The sequence below is a fragment of the Lonchura striata genome, chromosome 22 (genome assembly GCF_050655825.1).
Source record: "Lonchura striata isolate lonStrDom1 chromosome 22, ASM5065582v1, whole genome shotgun sequence".
Classification (NCBI taxonomy): Eukaryota; Metazoa; Chordata; class Aves; order Passeriformes; family Estrildidae; genus Lonchura; species Lonchura striata.
In genome coordinates, this window is record NC_140724.1 from 3,016,447 (window position 1) to 3,034,990 (window position 18,544).

The 18,544-nt window shown below is 49.5% G+C and overlaps 2 protein-coding genes across 5 annotated transcripts in view; both read left to right on the top strand.

Moving 5' to 3' along the window:
- XPO7 (exportin 7) overlaps positions 1–18,544 on the top strand; it is an 81,134-nt gene that overhangs the window by 48,713 nt on the left and 13,877 nt on the right. For 2 of the 3 annotated variants that reach the window (XM_085559156.1, XM_085559157.1), the window contains exons 17-23: positions 2,666–2,729; positions 4,739–4,847; positions 6,107–6,213; positions 7,288–7,376; positions 10,087–10,194; positions 12,158–12,240; positions 15,945–16,159. In XM_085559156.1, coding sequence (XP_085415282.1) covers positions 2,666–2,729; positions 4,739–4,847; positions 6,107–6,213; positions 7,288–7,376; positions 10,087–10,194; positions 12,158–12,240; positions 15,945–16,159 — 775 coding nt within the window. Of the gene's footprint in view, positions 1–2,665; positions 2,730–4,738; positions 4,848–6,106; positions 6,214–7,287; positions 7,377–10,086; positions 10,195–12,157; positions 12,241–15,326; positions 15,602–15,944; positions 16,160–18,544 lie in introns of those variants that run through there. The other variant, XM_085559158.1, reaches the window with a different exon arrangement.
- On the top strand, positions 227–2,659 carry LOC146765592 (uncharacterized). Of its 2 annotated transcripts, none has more exons than XM_085559159.1 (2): positions 227–1,048; positions 1,205–2,659. In XM_085559159.1, exons 1-2 carry the CDS (start codon positions 272–274, stop codon positions 1,757–1,759), a joined length of 1,332 nt encoding a protein of 443 aa, XP_085415285.1. In that variant the 5' UTR covers positions 227–271; the 3' UTR covers positions 1,760–2,659. The 2 variants fall into 2 exon arrangements, 1 of the variants encoding a protein (XP_085415285.1); XR_014949847.1 differs by having other exon boundaries at positions 997–1,031.

The window sequence follows — 18,544 nt, forward strand, 5'->3', positions numbered from 1 at the left end:
GTGGGATGGCGGGAATTCCACGGGATGGCGGGAATTCCACGGGATGGCGGGAATTCCGTGGGACGGCGGGAATTCTGTGGGATGGCGGGAATGCCGTGGGACGGCGGGAATTCCGTGGGATGGCGGGAATGCCGTGGGACGGCGGGAATTCCGTGGGACGGCGGGAATTCTGTGGGATGGCGGGAATTCCGTGGGACGGCGGGAATTCCGTGGGATGGCGGGAATTCCGTGGGATGGCGGGAATTCCGTGGGATGGCGGGAATTCCGTGGGATGGCGGGAATTCCGTGGGACGGAGGGAATGCCGCGGGATGGCGGGAATTCCGTGGGATGGCGGGAATTCCGTGGGATGGCGGGAATTCCGTGGGATGGCGGGAATGCCGTGGGACGGAGGGAATGCCGTGGGATGGCGGGAATTCCGTGGGATGGCGGGAATTCCGTGGGATGGCGGGAATGCCATGGGATGGCGGGAATTCCGTGGGACGGCGGGAATTCCGTGGGATGGCGGGAATTCCGTGGGACGGCGGGAATGCCGTGGGATGGCGGGAATGCCGTGGGATGGCGGGAATGTCGCCTTCCCGCTCTCCCCCGGATCTGGGGAGGAGGAGCCGGAGGAGTTCTGGGAATTCGGCAAGGGAGGGGGATCCCAGGGAATTCCACAAGTTCCGGGGAATTCCGGAGGGTTGGGGATTCCGGAGGTTTGGGGATTCCAGAAACTCCAGGGGATTCCAGAGGTTTTGGGAATTCCAGAGGTTTGAGGATTCCAGAAACTCCAGGGGATTCCAGAGGTTTTGGGGATTCCGGAGGTTTGGGGATTCCAGAAACTCCAGGGGATTCCAGAGGTTTTGGGAATTCCAGAGGTTTGAGGATTCCAGAGGTTTGGGAATTCCAGAGGTTTGGGGATTCCGGAGGTTTGGGAATTCCGGAGGTTTTGGGGATTCTGGAGGTTTGGGGATTCCAGAGGTTTTGGGGATTCCAGAGGTTTGGGAATTCTGGAGGTTTTGGGAATTCCGGAGGTTTGGGGATTCCAGAGGTTTGGGAATTCCAGAGGTTTCGGGATTCCAGAGGTTTGGGGATTCTGGAGGTTTTGGGAATTCCAGAGGTTTGGGGATTCCGGAGGTTTTGGGGATTCCGGAGGTTTGGGAATTCCAGAGGTTTGGGAATTCCGGAGATTTGGGAATTCCAGAGATTTTGGGGATTCCGGAGGTTTTGGGGATTCCGGAGGTTTCGGGAATTCTGCAAGTTCTGGGGATTCTGCAAGTTGCAGGGAATTCCAAGGAATTCCACAAGTTCCAGGAAATTCCACAAATCCCACAAATTCCAGGGAATTCCAGAGGTTTCAGGAATTCCAGAAATTCCAGGGGATTCCAGAGGTTCCAGGGAATTCCAGAGGTTTTAGGAATTCCACAAACTCCAGGGAATTTCAGGGCTTTCAGTAATTCCAGAGGTTCCAGGGAATTCCACAAGTTCCAGGGAATTTCACAAATTCCAGGGAGTTTCACAAGTTTCAGGGAATTCCAGAAATTCCAGGGAATTCCAGAAATTCCAGGGAATTCCAGAAATTCCAGGGAATTCCAGAAATTCCAGGACTTCCTGGGTTTTTCCCCAGATTTGCACAATTTGGGTTTTCCTTGGAACAAACCAAAAATTCCCGAATTCCTGAATTCTCCAGGCCCGATCCCATTTTTCCAGCCTATCCCTGGAAGTGTTTTCCAGGAATTCCATAATTTCCAGGAATTCCAGGAATTCCTGACCCTGTGATTTTTCCCAGTGATCACCGAAGGTTTTCCCGAGCTGAAATTTGGATTTTCCTTGGAATGAACCAAAAATTCCCAAATTTCTGAGTTCTCCAGGCCCAATCCCATTTTTCCATCATGTTCCTGAAAGTGTTTTCCAGGAATTTCTTGGAATTCCTGAAATTCCAGACCTGGAGTTTCCCCAGTGACCACCGAAGGTCTCCCCAAGCCGAGCTTTGCACAATTTGGATTTTCCATGGAATGAACCAAAAATTCCCAAATTTCTGAGTGCTGCAGGCCCAATCCCGTTTTTCCAGCATGTTCCTGGAAGTGTTCTCCAGGAATTCCAAGAATTTCAGAATTTCCAGGAATTCCTAAAATTCCAGACCCTGGGATTTTCCCCAAGGCATCTCCCCAAGCCGGGATTTGCAAAATTTGGATTTTCCTTGGAACGAACCAAAAATTCCCAAATTTCTGAATTCTCCAGGCCCAATCCCATTTTTCCAGCATGTTCCTGGGAACGTTTCCCAGGAATTCCAGAAGTTCCAGGAATTCCAGACCTGGAGTTTCCCCAGTGATCACCGAAGGTTTTCCCGAGCTGAAATTTGGATTTTCCATGGAACGAACCCACAAAATTCCCAAATTCCTGAGTGCTCCAGGCCCAATCCCATTTTTCCAGCATGTTCCTGGGAAGGTTTCCCGGGAATTCCAGAAGTTCCAGGAATTCCAGAATTCCAACCTGGAGTTTCCCCAGTGATCACCGAAGGTCTCCCCAAGCCGAGCTTTGCTCAATTCGGATTTTCCTTGGAACAAACCAAAAATTCCGGAATTCCTGAATAATCCAGGCCCAATCCCGTTTTTCCATGGTGTCCCTGGGAAGGTTTCCCGGGAATTCCCGGGAATGTGGGAATTGCTCCTTGACGGCCGGCACCTACAGCAGCGTGCGGAAGCTGGTGAAGCTCAGCGCCGTGCAGTTCATGCTCAACAATCACACGGTGAGCCCCCCCCCCAAAATCCCGGAAAATTCCCGCCTGGAATTCCCCTCCGGAATTCCGGCCCCTCCCCGGGCCCCCCCGCCGCCGGATTTGGGGATTTTGGGGGTTTTTGGGGTTTTTTTTGGGGGGGGTTTGAGGGGTTTGGGTTTGGCGGCGTCGGCCCATTCCCGAAGGTTTCGGATCTCCGGGAAATCCCGGAAAAATTCCGGGAGAATTCCCGGCCTGGGAGAGGGGCGGGATGGGATTGGGGTCCCTTCCCACCCGGAGCATCCCAGGATTCCATTCCGGGATTCCATCCCGGGATTTCATCCCTGGATTCCATTCCCGGATTCCATTCCAGGATTTCATCCCTGGATTCCATTCCTGATTCCATTCCCAGATTCCATTCCCAGATTCCATCCCGGGATTTCATCCCTGGATTCCATTCCGGGATTCCATTCCCTGATTCCATTCCCAGATTCCATTCCCGGATTCCATTCTGGGATTCCATCCCAGGATTCCATCCCAGATTCCATTCCGTGATTCCATTCCGGGATTCCATCCCCGGATTCCATTCCAGGATTTCATCCCTGGATTCCATTCCCGATTCCATTCCAGGATTTCATCCCTGGATTCCATTCCCAGATTCCATTCCGGGATTTCATCCCTGGATTCCATTCCGGGATTCCATTCCCGGATTCCATTCCTGATTCCATCCCAGATTCCATTCCGGGATTCCATTCCCAGATTCCATTCCCGGATTGCATCCCGGGATTCCATTCCGTGATTCCATTCCTGATTCCGTTCCCAGATTCCATTCCGTGATTCCATTCCTGATTCCGTTCCCAGATTCCATTCCCAGATTCCATTCCCAGATTCCATTCCGTGATTCCATTCCTGGATTCCATTCCCAGATTCCATTCCCTGATTCCATCCCAGGATTCCATTCCCGGATTCCATCCCAGGATTCCATTCCATGATTCCATTCCCAGATTCCATTCCGTGATTCCATTCCCAGATTCCATTCCGTGATTCCATTCCAGGATTCCATTCCCGGAATTTTTTTCCAGGAATTCCTGGTTTTCAGGGATTATTCCCAGGAATTCCAGGAGTGCAGCGATGATTCCCAGGAATTCCCGGGATGTTTTCCAGGAATTCCTGGAATTAAGAGCCGTTCTGCACACATTTCCAGGATGATTTTCAGGAATTCCTGGATTTCAGGGAGATTTTCCAAGTTGTCTTCCCAGGACATTTTCCTGGCACTCCCAGGAATATTTTTCCGGAATTCCCAGGATATTTTCCCAGAATTCCTGGGATATTTTCCCTGGAATTCCCGGGACATTTTCCCAGGAATTCCCATTTTTCCCTTCTCCAGAGCGAGCACTTTTCCAGCCTGTTGGCCACGGGCGGCTGGGAATGATTTCCTGGAATTCCCAGGAATATTTTCCCTGGAATTCCCGGGATATTTTCCCTGGAATTCCCGGGATATTTTCTCGGGATATTTTCCCAGGAATTCCCAGGTTTTTTCCCTGGAATTCCCATTTTTCCCTTCTCCAGAGCGAGCACTTTTCCAGCCTGTCGGCCACGGGTGGCTGGGAATGATTTCCTGGAATTCCCGGGATATTTTCCCAGAATTCCCGGGATATTTTCCCGGGATATTTTCCCAGGAATTCCCAGGTTTTTTCCCAGGAATTCCCCTTTTTCCCTTCTCCAGAGCGAGCACTTTTCCAGCCTGTCGGCCACGGGTGGCTGGGAATGATTTCCTGGAATTCCCGGGATATTTTCCCTGGAATTCCTGGGATATTTTCCCAGAATTCCCGGGATATTTTCCCAGGATATTTTCCCAGGAATTCCCATTTTTCCCTTCTCCAGAGCGAGCACTTTTCCAGCCTGTCGGCCACGGGCGGCTGGGAATGATTTCCTGGAATTCCTGGGATATTTTCCCAGAATTCCCGGGATATTTTCCCGGGATATTTTCCCAGGAATTCCCGGGATATTTTCCCAGGAATTCCCATTTTTCCCTTCTCCAGAGCGAGCACTTTTCCTTCCTGGGGATCAACAGCCAGTCCAGCCTGTCGGACATGCGCTGCCGCACGACGTTCTACACCGCGCTGGGCCGGCTGCTCATGGTGGATTTAGGTATTCCCAAATTCCCCAAAAAATTCCCAAAATTCCCAAAAAAATTCCCACCGAATTGCGGCTTCTCCCGCCGCGCCTCGGCCGGAAGGAAAATCGGGAATTGGGTTTGGAACGGGGAAAACGGGGCCGGGATTTTCCCCGCTCAGCAAAAGTCGGGGTCGAGTTTCCATCCCAAAATTTGGGATCAATTATTTTCCCATTCTAAAATTTGGGATCAATTTTCCCATTCTAAAATTTGGGATCAGTTTTCCCATTCTAAAATTTGGGATTGATTTTCTCATCCCCTGGAGATTTGGGATCGATGTTTCCATCCCAAAATTTGGGATCAATTTTCCCATTCTAAAATTCGGGATCAACTTTTCAATCCCACTGAGATTTGGGATCAGCTTTCTCATCCCAAAATTTGGGAATTATTTTCTCATCCCAAAATTTGGGATCAATTTTCCCATCCTAAAATTTGGGATCAATTTTCTCATCTCAAAATTTGGGACAAATTTTCCATACAAAACTTGAGATCAATTTTCTCCTCCCAAAATTTGGGATCAATTTTCCCATTCTAAAATTTGGGATCAGTTTTGTCATCCCAAAAATTGGGATTGATTTTCCCGTCACAAAATTTGGGATCGATTTTCCATCTCAACATTTGGGATCAATTTTCCCATCCCAAGATTTGGGATTTTCCCATCCCAAAATTTGAGCTCAGCTTTCCCATCCCAGCAACATTTGGGGATAAGTTTTCCATGGATTTCCCAGGTTTTTTTCCATGTTTTCTCATGTTTTTCTGTGATTTTTCCATGTTTTTCTATGTTTTTCCATGGTTTTCTATGTTTTTTCATGTTTTTCCATGGATTTTCCCTGTTTTTTCCATGAATTTCCCATATTTTTCCATGTTTTCCGTGGATTTTCCCTGTTTTCCGGGGGAGGACGAGGATCAGTCCGAGCAGTTCATGGGGGATTTCCCATGGGTTTTCCTGTGTTTATCCATGAATTTTCCATATTTTTCCATGTATTTTCCCTGGTTTTTCCATATTTTGCATGGATTTTCCATGGATTTTCCATGTTTTTCCCTGTTTTCCAGGGGAGGACGAGGATCAGTACGAGCAGTTCATGGGGGATTTCCCATGGGTTTCTCCATGGTTTTTCTCTGTTCTATCCGTGTTTTATCCATATTTTCCCATGTTTGACCCATATTTTTCCATGAGTTTCCCAAATTTTCCATGTTTTCCATGGATTTTCCGTGTTTTTTCCGTGTTTTCCAGGGGAGGACGAGGATCAGTACGAGCAGTTCATGCTGCCCCTCACCGCTGCCTTCGAGGCCGTGGCTCAGATGTTCAGCACCAACTCCTTCAACGAGCAGGAGGCCAAGGTGGGCGCCGGAATTCCCAAATTTTCCCCAATTTTCCCCGATTTTCCCAGGGTCTTTCCATGGGATTTGGGTTTTGGAACAGGCAGGAGGGAATTCCCAAATTTTCCCCAGTTTTCCTCAGTTTTCCCCAATTTCCTGGGCTCCTTTCCATGGGATTTGGGCTCTGGGGTAGGCAGGAAGGAATTCCCAAATTTTCCCCAATTTTCCCCAACTTCCCAACTTTCCTGGGATCTTTTCTATGGGATTTGGGCTCTGGGGCAGGCAGGAGGGAATTCCCAAATTTTCCCCAATTTTCCCCAATTTTTCCCAATTTTCCCCAATTTCTCAGGATCCTTTCTATGGGATTTGGGATCTGGGGCAGGCGGGAGGGAATTCCCAAATTTTCCCCAGTTTTCCTCAATTTTCCCCAATTTCCCGGGATCCTTTCTGTGGGATTTGGGTTTTGGGACAGACAGGAGGGAATTCCCAAATTTTCCACAATTTTCCACAATTTTTCCCAATTTTCCCCAATTTCTCAGGATCCTTTCTATGGGATTTGGGTTTTGGGACAGACAGGAGGGAATTCCCAAATTTTCCCCAATTTTCCCCAATTTCCCGGGATTCTTTCTGTGGATTTGGGCTCTGGATCACTCCGGAGGGAATTGGGATTGGGCCAGGGGGATTTGGGGTCACTCCAGAGGATTTGGGGTCACTCTGGATTTGGGGTCACTGGATTTTGGGTCACTGGATTTTGGGGTCACTCTGGATTTTGGGGTCACTCTGGGATTTTTTGGTCACTCTGGATTTTGGGGTCACTCTGGATTTTGGGGTCACTCTGGGATTTTTTGGTCACTCTGGATTTTGGGGTCACTCTGGGATTTTTTGGTCACTCTGGGATTTTTTGGTCACTCTGGATTTTGGGGTCTCTCTGGATTTTGGGGTCTCTCTGGATTTTGGGTCACTGGATTTTGGGGTCTCTCTGGATTTTGGGGTCACTCTGGATTTTGGGGTCACTCTGGGATTTTTTGGTCACTCTGGATTTTGGGGTCTCTCTGGATTTTGGGGTCACTCTGGATTTTGGGGTCTCTCCCTCAGCGCACGCTGGTGGGGCTGGTGCGGGACCTGCGCGGCATCGCCTTCGCCTTCAACGCCAAAACCTCCTTCATGATGCTCTTCGAGTGGATGTATCCCAATCCCAAATCCCAAATCCTGAACCTGAACCCCAAACCCCAAATCCTGAACCCCAAACCCCAAACCCTGAACCCCAAACCCCAAATCCCAAATCCTGAACCTGAACCCCAAACCCAAACCCAAAACCTGAACCCCAAATCCCAAATCCTGAACCCCAAATCCCAAACCCCAAACCCCAAATCCTGAACCCCAAATCCCAAATCCCAAATCCTGAACCTGAACCCCAAACCCCAAATCCCAAATCCTGAACCCCAAACCCCAAATCCTGAACCCCAAATCCCAAACCTGAACCCCAAACCCAAAACCTGAACCCCAAACCCCAAACCCCAAACCCCAAATCCCAAATCCTGAACCCCAAATCCCAAACCCCAAAACCTGAACCCCAAACCCCAAATCCCAAATCCCAAATCCCAAACCTGAACCCCAAACCCAAAACCTGAACCCCAAACCCAAAACCTGAACCCCAAATCCCAAATCCTGAACCCCAAACCCCAAACCCAAACCCCAAAACCTGAACCCCAAATCCCAAATCCCAAATCCTGAACCCCAAACCCCAAACCCAAATCCCAAATCCTGAACCCCAAACCCCAAACCCAAACCCCAAAACCTGAACCCCAAATCCCAAATCCCAAATCCTGAACCCCAAATCCCAAACCCTGAACCCCAAATCCCAAATCCTGAACCCCAAACCCAAAACCTGAACCCCAAATCCCAAACCCCAAAACCTGAACCCCAAACCCCAAATCCTGAACCCCAGACCCCAAATCCTGAACCCCAAATCCCAAACCCCAAATCCCAAATCCCAAACCCTAAACCCTCATCCTAAACCCTGAATCCCAAGCGCCATCCTAAATCCTAAACCCTAAATTCGAAATCCTATACCCAAATCCTAAATCCAAAATCCTAAATCCTCATCCTAAATCCTAAATCCTAAATCCTGAGCCTGGTCTCAAATCCAAAATCCTGAGTCTGATCCTAAATCCTGATCCTAAACCCTAAATCCTGATCCTAAATCCTGATCCTAAATCCTAAATCCTGATCCTAAATCCTGAGCCTGATCCTAAATCCTAAATCCTGATCCTAAATCCTGATCCTAAACCCTAAATCCTGATCCTAAATCCTGATCCTGATCCTGATCCTAAACCCTAAATCCTGATCCTAAATCCTGATCCTGATCCTAAACCCTAAATCCTGATCCTAAATCCTGATCCTAAATCCTGATCCTAAATCCTGATCCTGATCCTAAACCCTAAATCCTGATCCTAAATCCTGATCCTAAACCCTAAATCCTGATCCTAAATCCTGATCCTAAACCCTAAATCCTGATCCTAAATCCTGATCCTAAATCCTGATCCTAAATCCTAAATCCTGATCCTAAATCCTGATCCTGATCCTAAACCCTAAATCCTGATCCTAAATCCTGATCCTAAATCCTGATCCTAAATCCTGATCCTAAATCCTGATCCTGATCCTAAACCCTAAATCCTGATCCTAAATCCTCATCCTGAATCCTGATCCTAAATCCTGATCCTGATCCTAAATCCTGAGCCTGATCCTAAACCCTGATCCTAAATCCTCAGCCGAAATCCTGATCCTAAACCCTAAATCCTGAATCTTCATCCTAAACCCTGATCCGAAATCCTCAGCCAAAATCCTGATCCTAAATCAGAACTTTTTCCCAGGAAAATCGGGAATTTTTCTGGGGATTTTTCTGGGAAATCGGGAATTTTTCCGTGACTTTTTCCAGGACTTTTTTCAGGAATTTTTCTGGGATTTTTTCTGGGATTTTTTCTGGGAAATTCGGGAATTTTCCCGGGAATTTTTCCAGGATTTTTTCTGGGATTTTTTCTGGGGACTTTTCTAGGAAATCAGGACTTTTTCCAGGAATTTTTCTGTGGATTTTTCTGGGAAATCGGGAATTTTTCCGTGACTTTTTCAAGGACTTTTTCTAGGAATTTTTCTGGGATTTTTTCTGGGAAATTCGGGAATTTTCCCAGGAATTTTTCCGGGGATTTTTCTGGGAAAATTGGGAATTTTCCGGGAATTTTTCTGGTGATTTTTCTGGGAATTTTTCCGGGAAATTGGGGAATTTTTCAGGATTTTTTCTGGGACATTTTCTGGGGATTTTTCCGGGAAATCGGGGATTTTCCGGGACTGTTTCCGGGACTTTTTCTGGGAATTTTTCGGGGGATTTTTCCAGGTATTTTCCCGGGACTTTTTCTGGGGATTTTCCTGGGGATTTTTCCGGGACTTTTTCTGGGACTTTTTCTGGGGATTTTTCCCGGGATTTTTCCAGGACTTTTTCTGGGAATTTTTTTGGGGATTTTTCCAGGTATTTTCCCGGGACTTTTTCCTGGTATTTTTCTGGGACCTTTTCTGGGGATTTTTCCGGGACTTTTTCTGGGGATTTTTCCCGGTATTTTCCCGGGACTTTTTCTGGGGATTTTTCTGGGGATTTTCCCGGGGATTTTCCCGGGACTTTTTCCTGGTATTTTCCCAGGACTTTTTCTGGGGATTTTCCTGGGGATTTTTCCTGGTATTTTCCGGGGACCTTTTCTGGGTATTTTCCCGGGACTTTTTCTGGGGATTTTCCTGGGGATTTTTCCCGGTATTTTTCCAGGACTTTTTCTGGGGATTTTCCTGGGCAACCGGGCTTTTCCCGGGTGTTTTCCGTGTTTTTCTGGCATTCCTTGACCGGCGCAGTTACCCCTCGTACCTGCCCATCCTGCAGCGCGCCATCGAGCTCTGGTACCACGACCCCGCCTGCACCACGCCCGTGCTCAAACTCATGGCTGAGCTGGTCCACAACAGGTAAAAAACTCCCAAAAAACTCCCAAAAAACTCCCAAAAAATTCCCCAAATTCCCCAGATTCCGACCCTTGCGGCGGAGTGCAGAATTTCTGGGGGGTTGTTGCCTCAAAATTCTCATTTTCTCCCCAAAAAAATCCTCATTTCCGCCCCAAAACCCTGATTTTTTCCCACATTTTTCCTCCCAAATCCTCATTTCATTCCCTATTTTCCATCCCAAATCCCATTTCTCCTCCTAAATCTCATTTACAACAGGTAAGAATTCCCCAAATTCCGGGATTCCCTGGAATTCTGCACCTTGGAGTGATTATTGCAGATTTTCTGTGGGGTTGTTGCATCAAATTCCCGATTTTCTCCCCGAAAATCCCAATTTTTCCCTGCCAAATCCCCATTTTTCCCAATTCTTTCCCCATTTTCCTTCCCAAATCCCATTTTTTCACCTAAATCTCATTTACAACAGGTAGAAATTCCCAAAATTCCGGGATTCCCTGGAATTCTGCACCTTGGGGTGGTTATTGCAGATTTTCTGTGGGGTTGTTCCATCAAATTCCCGTTTTTCTCCCCAAAAATCCCAGTTTTCCAGATGAACATTCCCTGGAATTCCTTCCCCAGGGGAACATTCCCAGATCTCCAGGAATTCCCTTCTCCAGAGGAACATTCCCAGAATTCCTTCTCCAGATGAACATTCCCAGTTCTCCTGGAATTCCCAGCCCCAGGAGAACATTCCTGGAATTCCCTGCTCCAGATGAACATTCCCGGAATTCCCTTCTCCAGTTGAACGTTCCCGGAATTCCCGTTTTCCAGTTGAACGTTCCCGGAATTCCCTTCTCCAGTTGAACGTTCCCGGAATTCCCTTCTCCAGATGAACATTCCCGGAATTCCCATTTTCCAGTTGAACATTCCCGGAATTCCCGTTTTCCAGTTGAACGTTCCCGGAATTCCCTTCTCCAGTTGAACGTTCCCAGAATTCCCTTCTCCAGATGAACATTCCCAGAATTCCCATTTTCCAGTTGAACATTCCCGGAATTCCCTCCTCCAGTTGAACATTCCCAGAATTCCCATTTTCCAGTTGAACATTCCCAGAATTCCCTTCTCCAGTTGAACATTCCCGGAATTCCCTTCTCCAGTTGAACGTTCCCGGAATTCCTGTTTTCCAGGGGAACATTCCCGGAATTCCCGTTTTCCAGGGGAACATTCCCGGAATTCCCTTCTCCAGTTGAACGTTCCCGGAATTCCTGTTTTCCAGGGGAACATTCCCAGAATTCCCGTTTTCCAGGGGAACATTCCCAGAATTCCCGTTTTCCAGTTGAACGTTCCCGGAATTCCCGTTTTCCAGGGGAACATTCCCAGAATTCCCGTTTTCCAGGGGAACATTCCCGGAATTCCCTTCTCCAGTTGAACGTTCCCAGAATTCCCTTCTCCAGTTGAACATTCCCAGAATTCCCGTTTTCCAGGGGAACATTCCCAGAATTCCCGTTTTCCAGTTGAACGTTCCCGGAATTCCCGTTTTCCAGTTGAACATTCCCGGAATTCCCGTTTTCCAGTTGAACGTTCCCAGAATTCCCGTTTTCCAGTTGAACGTTCCCGGAATTCCCGTTTTCCAGGGGAACATTCCCGGAATTCCCTTCTCCAGTTGAACGTTCCCAGAATTCCCGTTTTCCAGTTGAACATTCCCGGAATTCCCGTTTTCCAGGGGAACATTCCCGGAATTCCCGTTTTCCAGGGGAACATTCCCGGAATTCCCTTCTCCAGTTGAACATTCCCAGAATTCCCATTTTCCAGTTGAACGTTCCCGGAATTCCCGTTTTCCAGGGGAACATTCCCGGAATTCCCGTTTTCCAGGGGAACATTCCCGGAATTCCCTTCTCCAGTTGAACGTTCCCAGAATTCCCGTTTTCCAGGGGAACATTCCCGGAATTCCCGTTTTCCAGGGGAACATTCCCGGAATTCCCGCTGTTTCCCGCAGGTCCCAGCGGCTGCAGTTCGACGTCTCCTCTCCCAACGGGATCCTGCTCTTCCGGGAGACCAGCAAGATGATCACCACCTACGGTGAGGGGCCGGGAAATCCCGGGAACCCCAGAAATCCGGGATTCCTCCCGGGGACGCCGCTGGAATCGTCCTGGAAATGGCCTGGGAAAATCCTGGATTCATCCATGGATAAATCCGGGATTCCTCCCGGGGACGCCGCTGGAATCGTCCTGGAAATGGCCTGAGAAAATCCTGGATTCATCCATGGATAAATCTGGGATTCCTCCCGGGGACACCTCTGGAATCGTCCTGGAAAAGTCCTGGGAACATCCTGGGTTCATCCATGGATAAATCCTGGATTCCTCCTGGGGGCATCCGTGGATTCATCCAGGAAACGTTCTGGGATCATCCATGGAGTCATCCTGGAAAAATCCTGGATTCATCCATGGAAACATCCTGGATTCATCCTGGGCTCATCCATGGATTCATCCTGAAAACATCCTGGGAAAATCCTGGATTCATCCATGGATTTATCCTGGAAAAATAATGGATTCACCCTGGATTCACCCGTGGATTTGAAATCCCATCCCAGTTCCCAGATTTGGGGCTGGGATGGATTTGAAATCTCATCCAGTTTGGAATTTACAGGATCATGGAATGCTTTGGGTTGGAAATGAACCATGTAAATAATTCCCAGATTTTGGGTGGGAATGGATTTGGAATCCAAGGGATCAGGGAATGGTTTGGGTTGGAAATGAACCATGTAAATAATTCCCAGATTTTGGGTGGGAATGGATTTGGAATCCAAGGGATCAGGGAATGGTTTGGGCTGGGATGGATTTGAAATCCCACCTGGTGTGGAATTTATGGGATCATGGAATGGTTTGGGTTGGAAAGGAATGACATAAATAATTCCCAGATTTTGGGCTGGGATGGATTTGAATTCCCATTCCAGTTCCCAGATTTTAGGTTGGGATGGATTTGAAATCCCATCCAGTTTGGAATTCAGGGGATCATGGAATGGTTTGGGTTGGAAAGGAATGACATAAATAATTCCCAGATTTTGGGTTAGAATGGATTTGGAATCCTATCCAGTTTGGAATCCAAGGGATCAGGGAATGGTTTGGGCTGGGATGGATTTGGAATCTCATTCCAAAATCCCGATTTCGGGTTAGGATGGATTTGAATTCTAATCCAGTTTGGAATCCAAGGGTTCATGGAATGTTTTGGGTTGGAAATGAACCACGTAAATAATTCCCAGATTTTGGGTTGGAATGGATTTGAAATCCCTTTCCAATTTGGAATCCAAGGGATCAGGGAATGGTTTGGGTTGGAAATGAACCACGTAAATAATTCCCAGATTTTGGGTTGGAATGGATTTGAAATCCCTTTCCAATTTGGAATCCAAGGGTTCATGGAATGGTTTGGGTTGGAAATGAACCACGTAAATAATTCCCAGATTTTGGGTTGGAATGGATTTGAAAGCCAATTCCAATTTGGAATCCAAGGGATCAGGGAATGGTTTGGGTTGGAAATGGACCATGTACATAATTCCCAGATTTTGGGTTGGAATTGATTTGAAAGCCAATTCCAATATCCTGAATTGGGGTTGGGATGGATTTGAATTCCCTTCCAACATCCCGATTTTGGCTTGGAATGGATTTTAATTCCCATTGAGTTTGGAATCCAAGGGATCTGGGAATGGTTTGGCTTGGAAAGGATTTGGAATCCAGTCCAGTTTGGAATCCAAGGGATCTGGGAATGGTTTGGGCATGGGATGGATTTGAGATCCCATCCACTTTGGAATTTGTAGGATCATGGAATGGTTTAGGTTGGAATGGATTTGAAATTCCATCCCAATATCCTGATTTTGGGTTGGGATGGATTTGAAATCCAATCCAGTTTGGAATTCATTGGATCAGGGAATGATTTGGGCTGGGATGGATTTGGAATCCCATCCCAACATCCCAATTTCAGGTTGGGCAGGATTTGAAATCCCATCGAGTTTGGAATCCAAGGGTTCATGGAATGGTTTGGGTTGGAAATGGACCATGTACATAATTCCCAGATTTTGGATTGGAATGGATTTGAAAGCCAATTCCAATTTGGAATCCAAGGGATCAGGGAATGGTTTGGGTTGGAAATGGACCATGTACATAATTCCCAGATTTTGGGTTGGAATGGATTTGAAAGCCAATTCCAATATCCTGAATTCGGGTTGGGATGGATTTGAATTCCCTTCCAACATCCCGATTTTGGCTTGGAATGGATTTTAATTCCCATTGAGTTTGGAATCCAAGGGATCAGGGAATTGTTTGGGTTGGAAATGGACCATGTACATAATTCCCAGATTTTGGGTTGGAATGGATTTGAAAGCCAATTCCAATATCCTGATTTCAGGGTTGGGATGGATTTGAATTCCCTGTCCAATATCCCAATTTTGGGTTGGAATGGATTGGAAATCTCGATCCAACATCCCGATTTTGGGTTGGGATGGATTTGAAATCCCTTTCCAGTTTGGAATCCAAGGGATCAGGGAATGCTTTGGGCTGGGATGGATTTGGAATCCCATTCCAACATCCCGATGTCGGGTTGGGATGGATTTGGGACGTCCATGGTGATCCCAAGGAACCATTCCCGCAGGGAATCGCATCCTGACGCTGGGCGAGGTGCCCAAGGAGCAGGTGCACACTGAGGCTGCAGGGCTGGGATGGGTTGGGAATCCCATCCCAGATCCCAGATTTTGGGATGTCCATGGTGATCCCAGGCCGGAATTCCCGCAGGGAATCGCATCCTGACGCTGGGCGAGGTGCCCAAGGAGCAGGTGCACACACTGAGGCTGCAGGGCTGGGTTGGGTTGGGAATCCCATCCCAGATCCCAGATTTTGGGTTGGGATGGGTTGGGAATCCCATCCCAGATCCCAGATTCCCGGTCGGGATGGCTTTGACAGCCGGGGTGGGATGTCCATGGTGATCCCAAGGAACCATTCCCGCAGGGAATCGCATCCTGACGCTGGGCGAGGTGCCCAAGGAGCAGGTGTATGCGCTGAAGCTGAAGGGCTGGGATGGGTTGGGAATCCCATTGAGTTTGATCCAAGGGATCAGGGGATGGATTGGGTTGTTGGATTTGGGATGTCCATGGTCATTCCGGGCCGGAATTCCCGCAGGGAATCGCATCCTGACGCTGGGCGAGGTGCCCAAGGAGCAGGTGTACGCGCTGAAGCTGAAGGGCTGGGATGGGTTGGGAATCCCATCCCAGATCCCAGATTTTGGGTTGGGATGGGTTGGGAATCCCATCCCAGATCCCAGATTTTGGGTTGGGATGGGTTGGGAATCCCATCCCAGATCCCAGATTTTGGGATGGGATGGATTTTGGGATGTCCATGGTGATCCCAGGCCGGAATTCCCGCAGGGAATCGCATCCTGACGCTGGGCGAGGTGCCCAAGGAGCAGGTGCACACACCGAGGCTGAAGGGCTGGGATGGGTTGGGAATGCCATCCCAGATCCCAGATTTTGGGTTGGGATGGGTTGGGAATCCCATTGAGTTTGATCCAAGGGATCAGGGGATGGATTGGGTTGTTGGATTTGGGATGTCCATGGTGATCCCAAGGAACCATTCCCGCAGGGAATCGCATCCTGACGCTGGGCGAGGTGCCCAAGGAGCAGGTGTACGCGCTGAAGCTGAAGGGCTGGGATGGGTTGGGAATCCCATCCCAGATCCCAGATTTTGGGTTGGGATGGATTTTGGGATGTCCATGGTGATCCCAAGGAACCATTCCCGCAGGGAATCGCATCCTGACGCTGGGCGAGGTGCCCAAGGAGCAGGTGTACGCGCTGAAGCTGAAGGGCATCTCCATCTGCTTCTCCATGCTGAAGGCGGCGCTGAGCGGCAGCTACGTCAACTTCGGCGTGTTCCGCCTGTACGGCGACGACGCGCTGGACAACGCGCTGCAGACCTTCGTCAAGCTGCTGCTCTCCATCCCGCACAGCGACCTGCTGGTCAGCCACCGCGGGCACGGCCGGGCGGGCACGGGGGTGGGCACGGGCACGGGGGTGGGCACGGGGATGGAGATGGGCAGGGGGATGGAGATGGGCAGGGGGATGGAGATGGGGATGGAGATGGGCACGGGGATGGGGATGGGCACAGGGATGGAGATGGGCACGGGGATGGAGATGGGGATGGAGATGGGCACGGGGATGTGCACGGGGATGGAGATGGGCACGGGGATGGAGATGGGCACGGGGATGGAGATGGGGATGGAGATGGGCACGGGGATGTGCACGGGGATGGAGATGGGCATGGGGATGGAGATGGGCAGGGGGATGGAGATGGGCAGGGGGATGGAGATGGGCAGGGGGATGGAGATGGGCACGGGGATGGAGATGGAGATGGGCACGGGGATGGAGATGGGCATGGAGATGGAGATGGGCACGGGGATGGAGATGGGCACAGAGATCGGCACGGGGATGGAGATGGGGATGGGGATGGGGATGGGGATGGAGATGGGCACGGGGATGGAGATGGGCACAGGGATGGAGATGGGCACGGGGATGGAGATGGGGATGGAGATGGGCACGGGGATGTGCACGGGGATGGAGATGGGCACGGGGATGGAGATGGGCACGGGGATGGAGATGGGGATGGAGATGGGCACGGGGATGTGCACGGGGATGGAGATGGGCACGGGGATGGAGATGGGCAGGGGGATGGAGATGGGCAGGGGGATGGAGATGGGCAGGGGGATGGAGATGGGCACGGGGATGGAGATGGAGATGGGCACGGGGATGGAGATGGGCATGGAGATGGAGATGGGCACGGGGATGGAGATGGAGATGGGCACGGGGATGGAGATGGGCATGGAGATGGAGATGGGCACGGGGATGGAGATGGGCACAGAGATCGGCACGGGGATGGAGATGGGGATGGGGATGGGGATGGGGATGGAGATGGGCACGGGGATGGAGATGGGCACGGGGATGGAGATGGGCACGGGGATGGTGGGCATGGGGATGGTGGTCACCAGGATCCCGTGTCCTGGGAATGCCAGGCACTGGGAATGATGGGCATGGGAATGGTGGGCATGGGAATGATGGGCATGGGAATGGTGGGCACTGGGAATGATGGGCATGGGAATGGTGGGCATGGGAATGATGGGCATGGGAATGGTGGACACTGGGAATTCCAGCCCTGGGAATTCTGTGACCTGGGAATGGCGGGCACTGGGAGTTCCAACCCCTGGGAGTTCCATATCCTGGGAGTGCCAGCCCTTTGGAATTCCAGCCCTTGGAATTACAGCCCTGGGAATTCAGTGCCCTGGGAATGCCGGGCACTGGGAATTCTGTGTCCTGGAAGTTCTGTGTCCTGGGAATGCCAGGCACTGGGAATGCCGGGCACTGGGAATGATGGGCACTGGGAATGATGGGAACAGGAATGATGGGCACTGGGAATTCTGTGTCCTTGGGAGTTCCATGTCCTGGGAATTCCGGCCCCTGGGAATTCTGTGTCCTGGGAATGCCAGGCACTGGGAGTTCCAGCCCCTAGGAGTGCCAGCCCTTGGGAATTCCAGCCCCTGGGAATGCCGGGCACTGGGAATGATGGACACTGGGAATTCCGTGTCCTGGGAGTTCCGTCCCCCATCCTTCGGGAATTCCTGGCTGGATTCCAGAATATCCTGGCTGGATTTTGAGAATATCCTGGTTACATTTGGGAATTCCTGGCTGGATTTGGGAATATCCTGGCTGGATTCAGGAATATCCTGCTTACATTTGGGAATATCCTGGTTACATTTGGGAATATCCTGGTTACATTTGGGCATATCCTGGTTACATTTGGGAATATCCTGGTTACATTTGGGAATATCCTGTCTGGATTTGGGAATATCCTGGCTGGATTCGGGAATATCCTGCTTACATTTGGGAATATCCTAGTTACATTTGGGAATTCCCAGCCAGGTTTGGGAATATCCTGGTTACATTTGGGAATATCCTGGTTACATTTGGGAATATCCTGGCTGGATTTGGGTATATCCTGGCTGGATTTGGGAATATCCTGGCTGGATTTGGGTATATTCTGGCTGGATTTGGGAATATCCTGGCTGGATTTGGGAATATCCTGGCTGGATTCAGGAATATCCTGGTTACATTTGGGCATATCCTGGTTACATTTGGGAATTCCTGGTTACATTTGGGAATATCCTGGCTGGATTTGGGTATATTCTGGCTGGATTTGGGAATATCCTGGCTGGATTTTGGAATATCCTGGCTGGATTTGGGAATATCCTGGCTGGATTCAGGAATATCCTGCTTACATTTGGGCATATCCTGGTTACATTTGGGAATTCCTGGTTACATTTGGGAATATCCTGCTTACATTTGGGAATATCC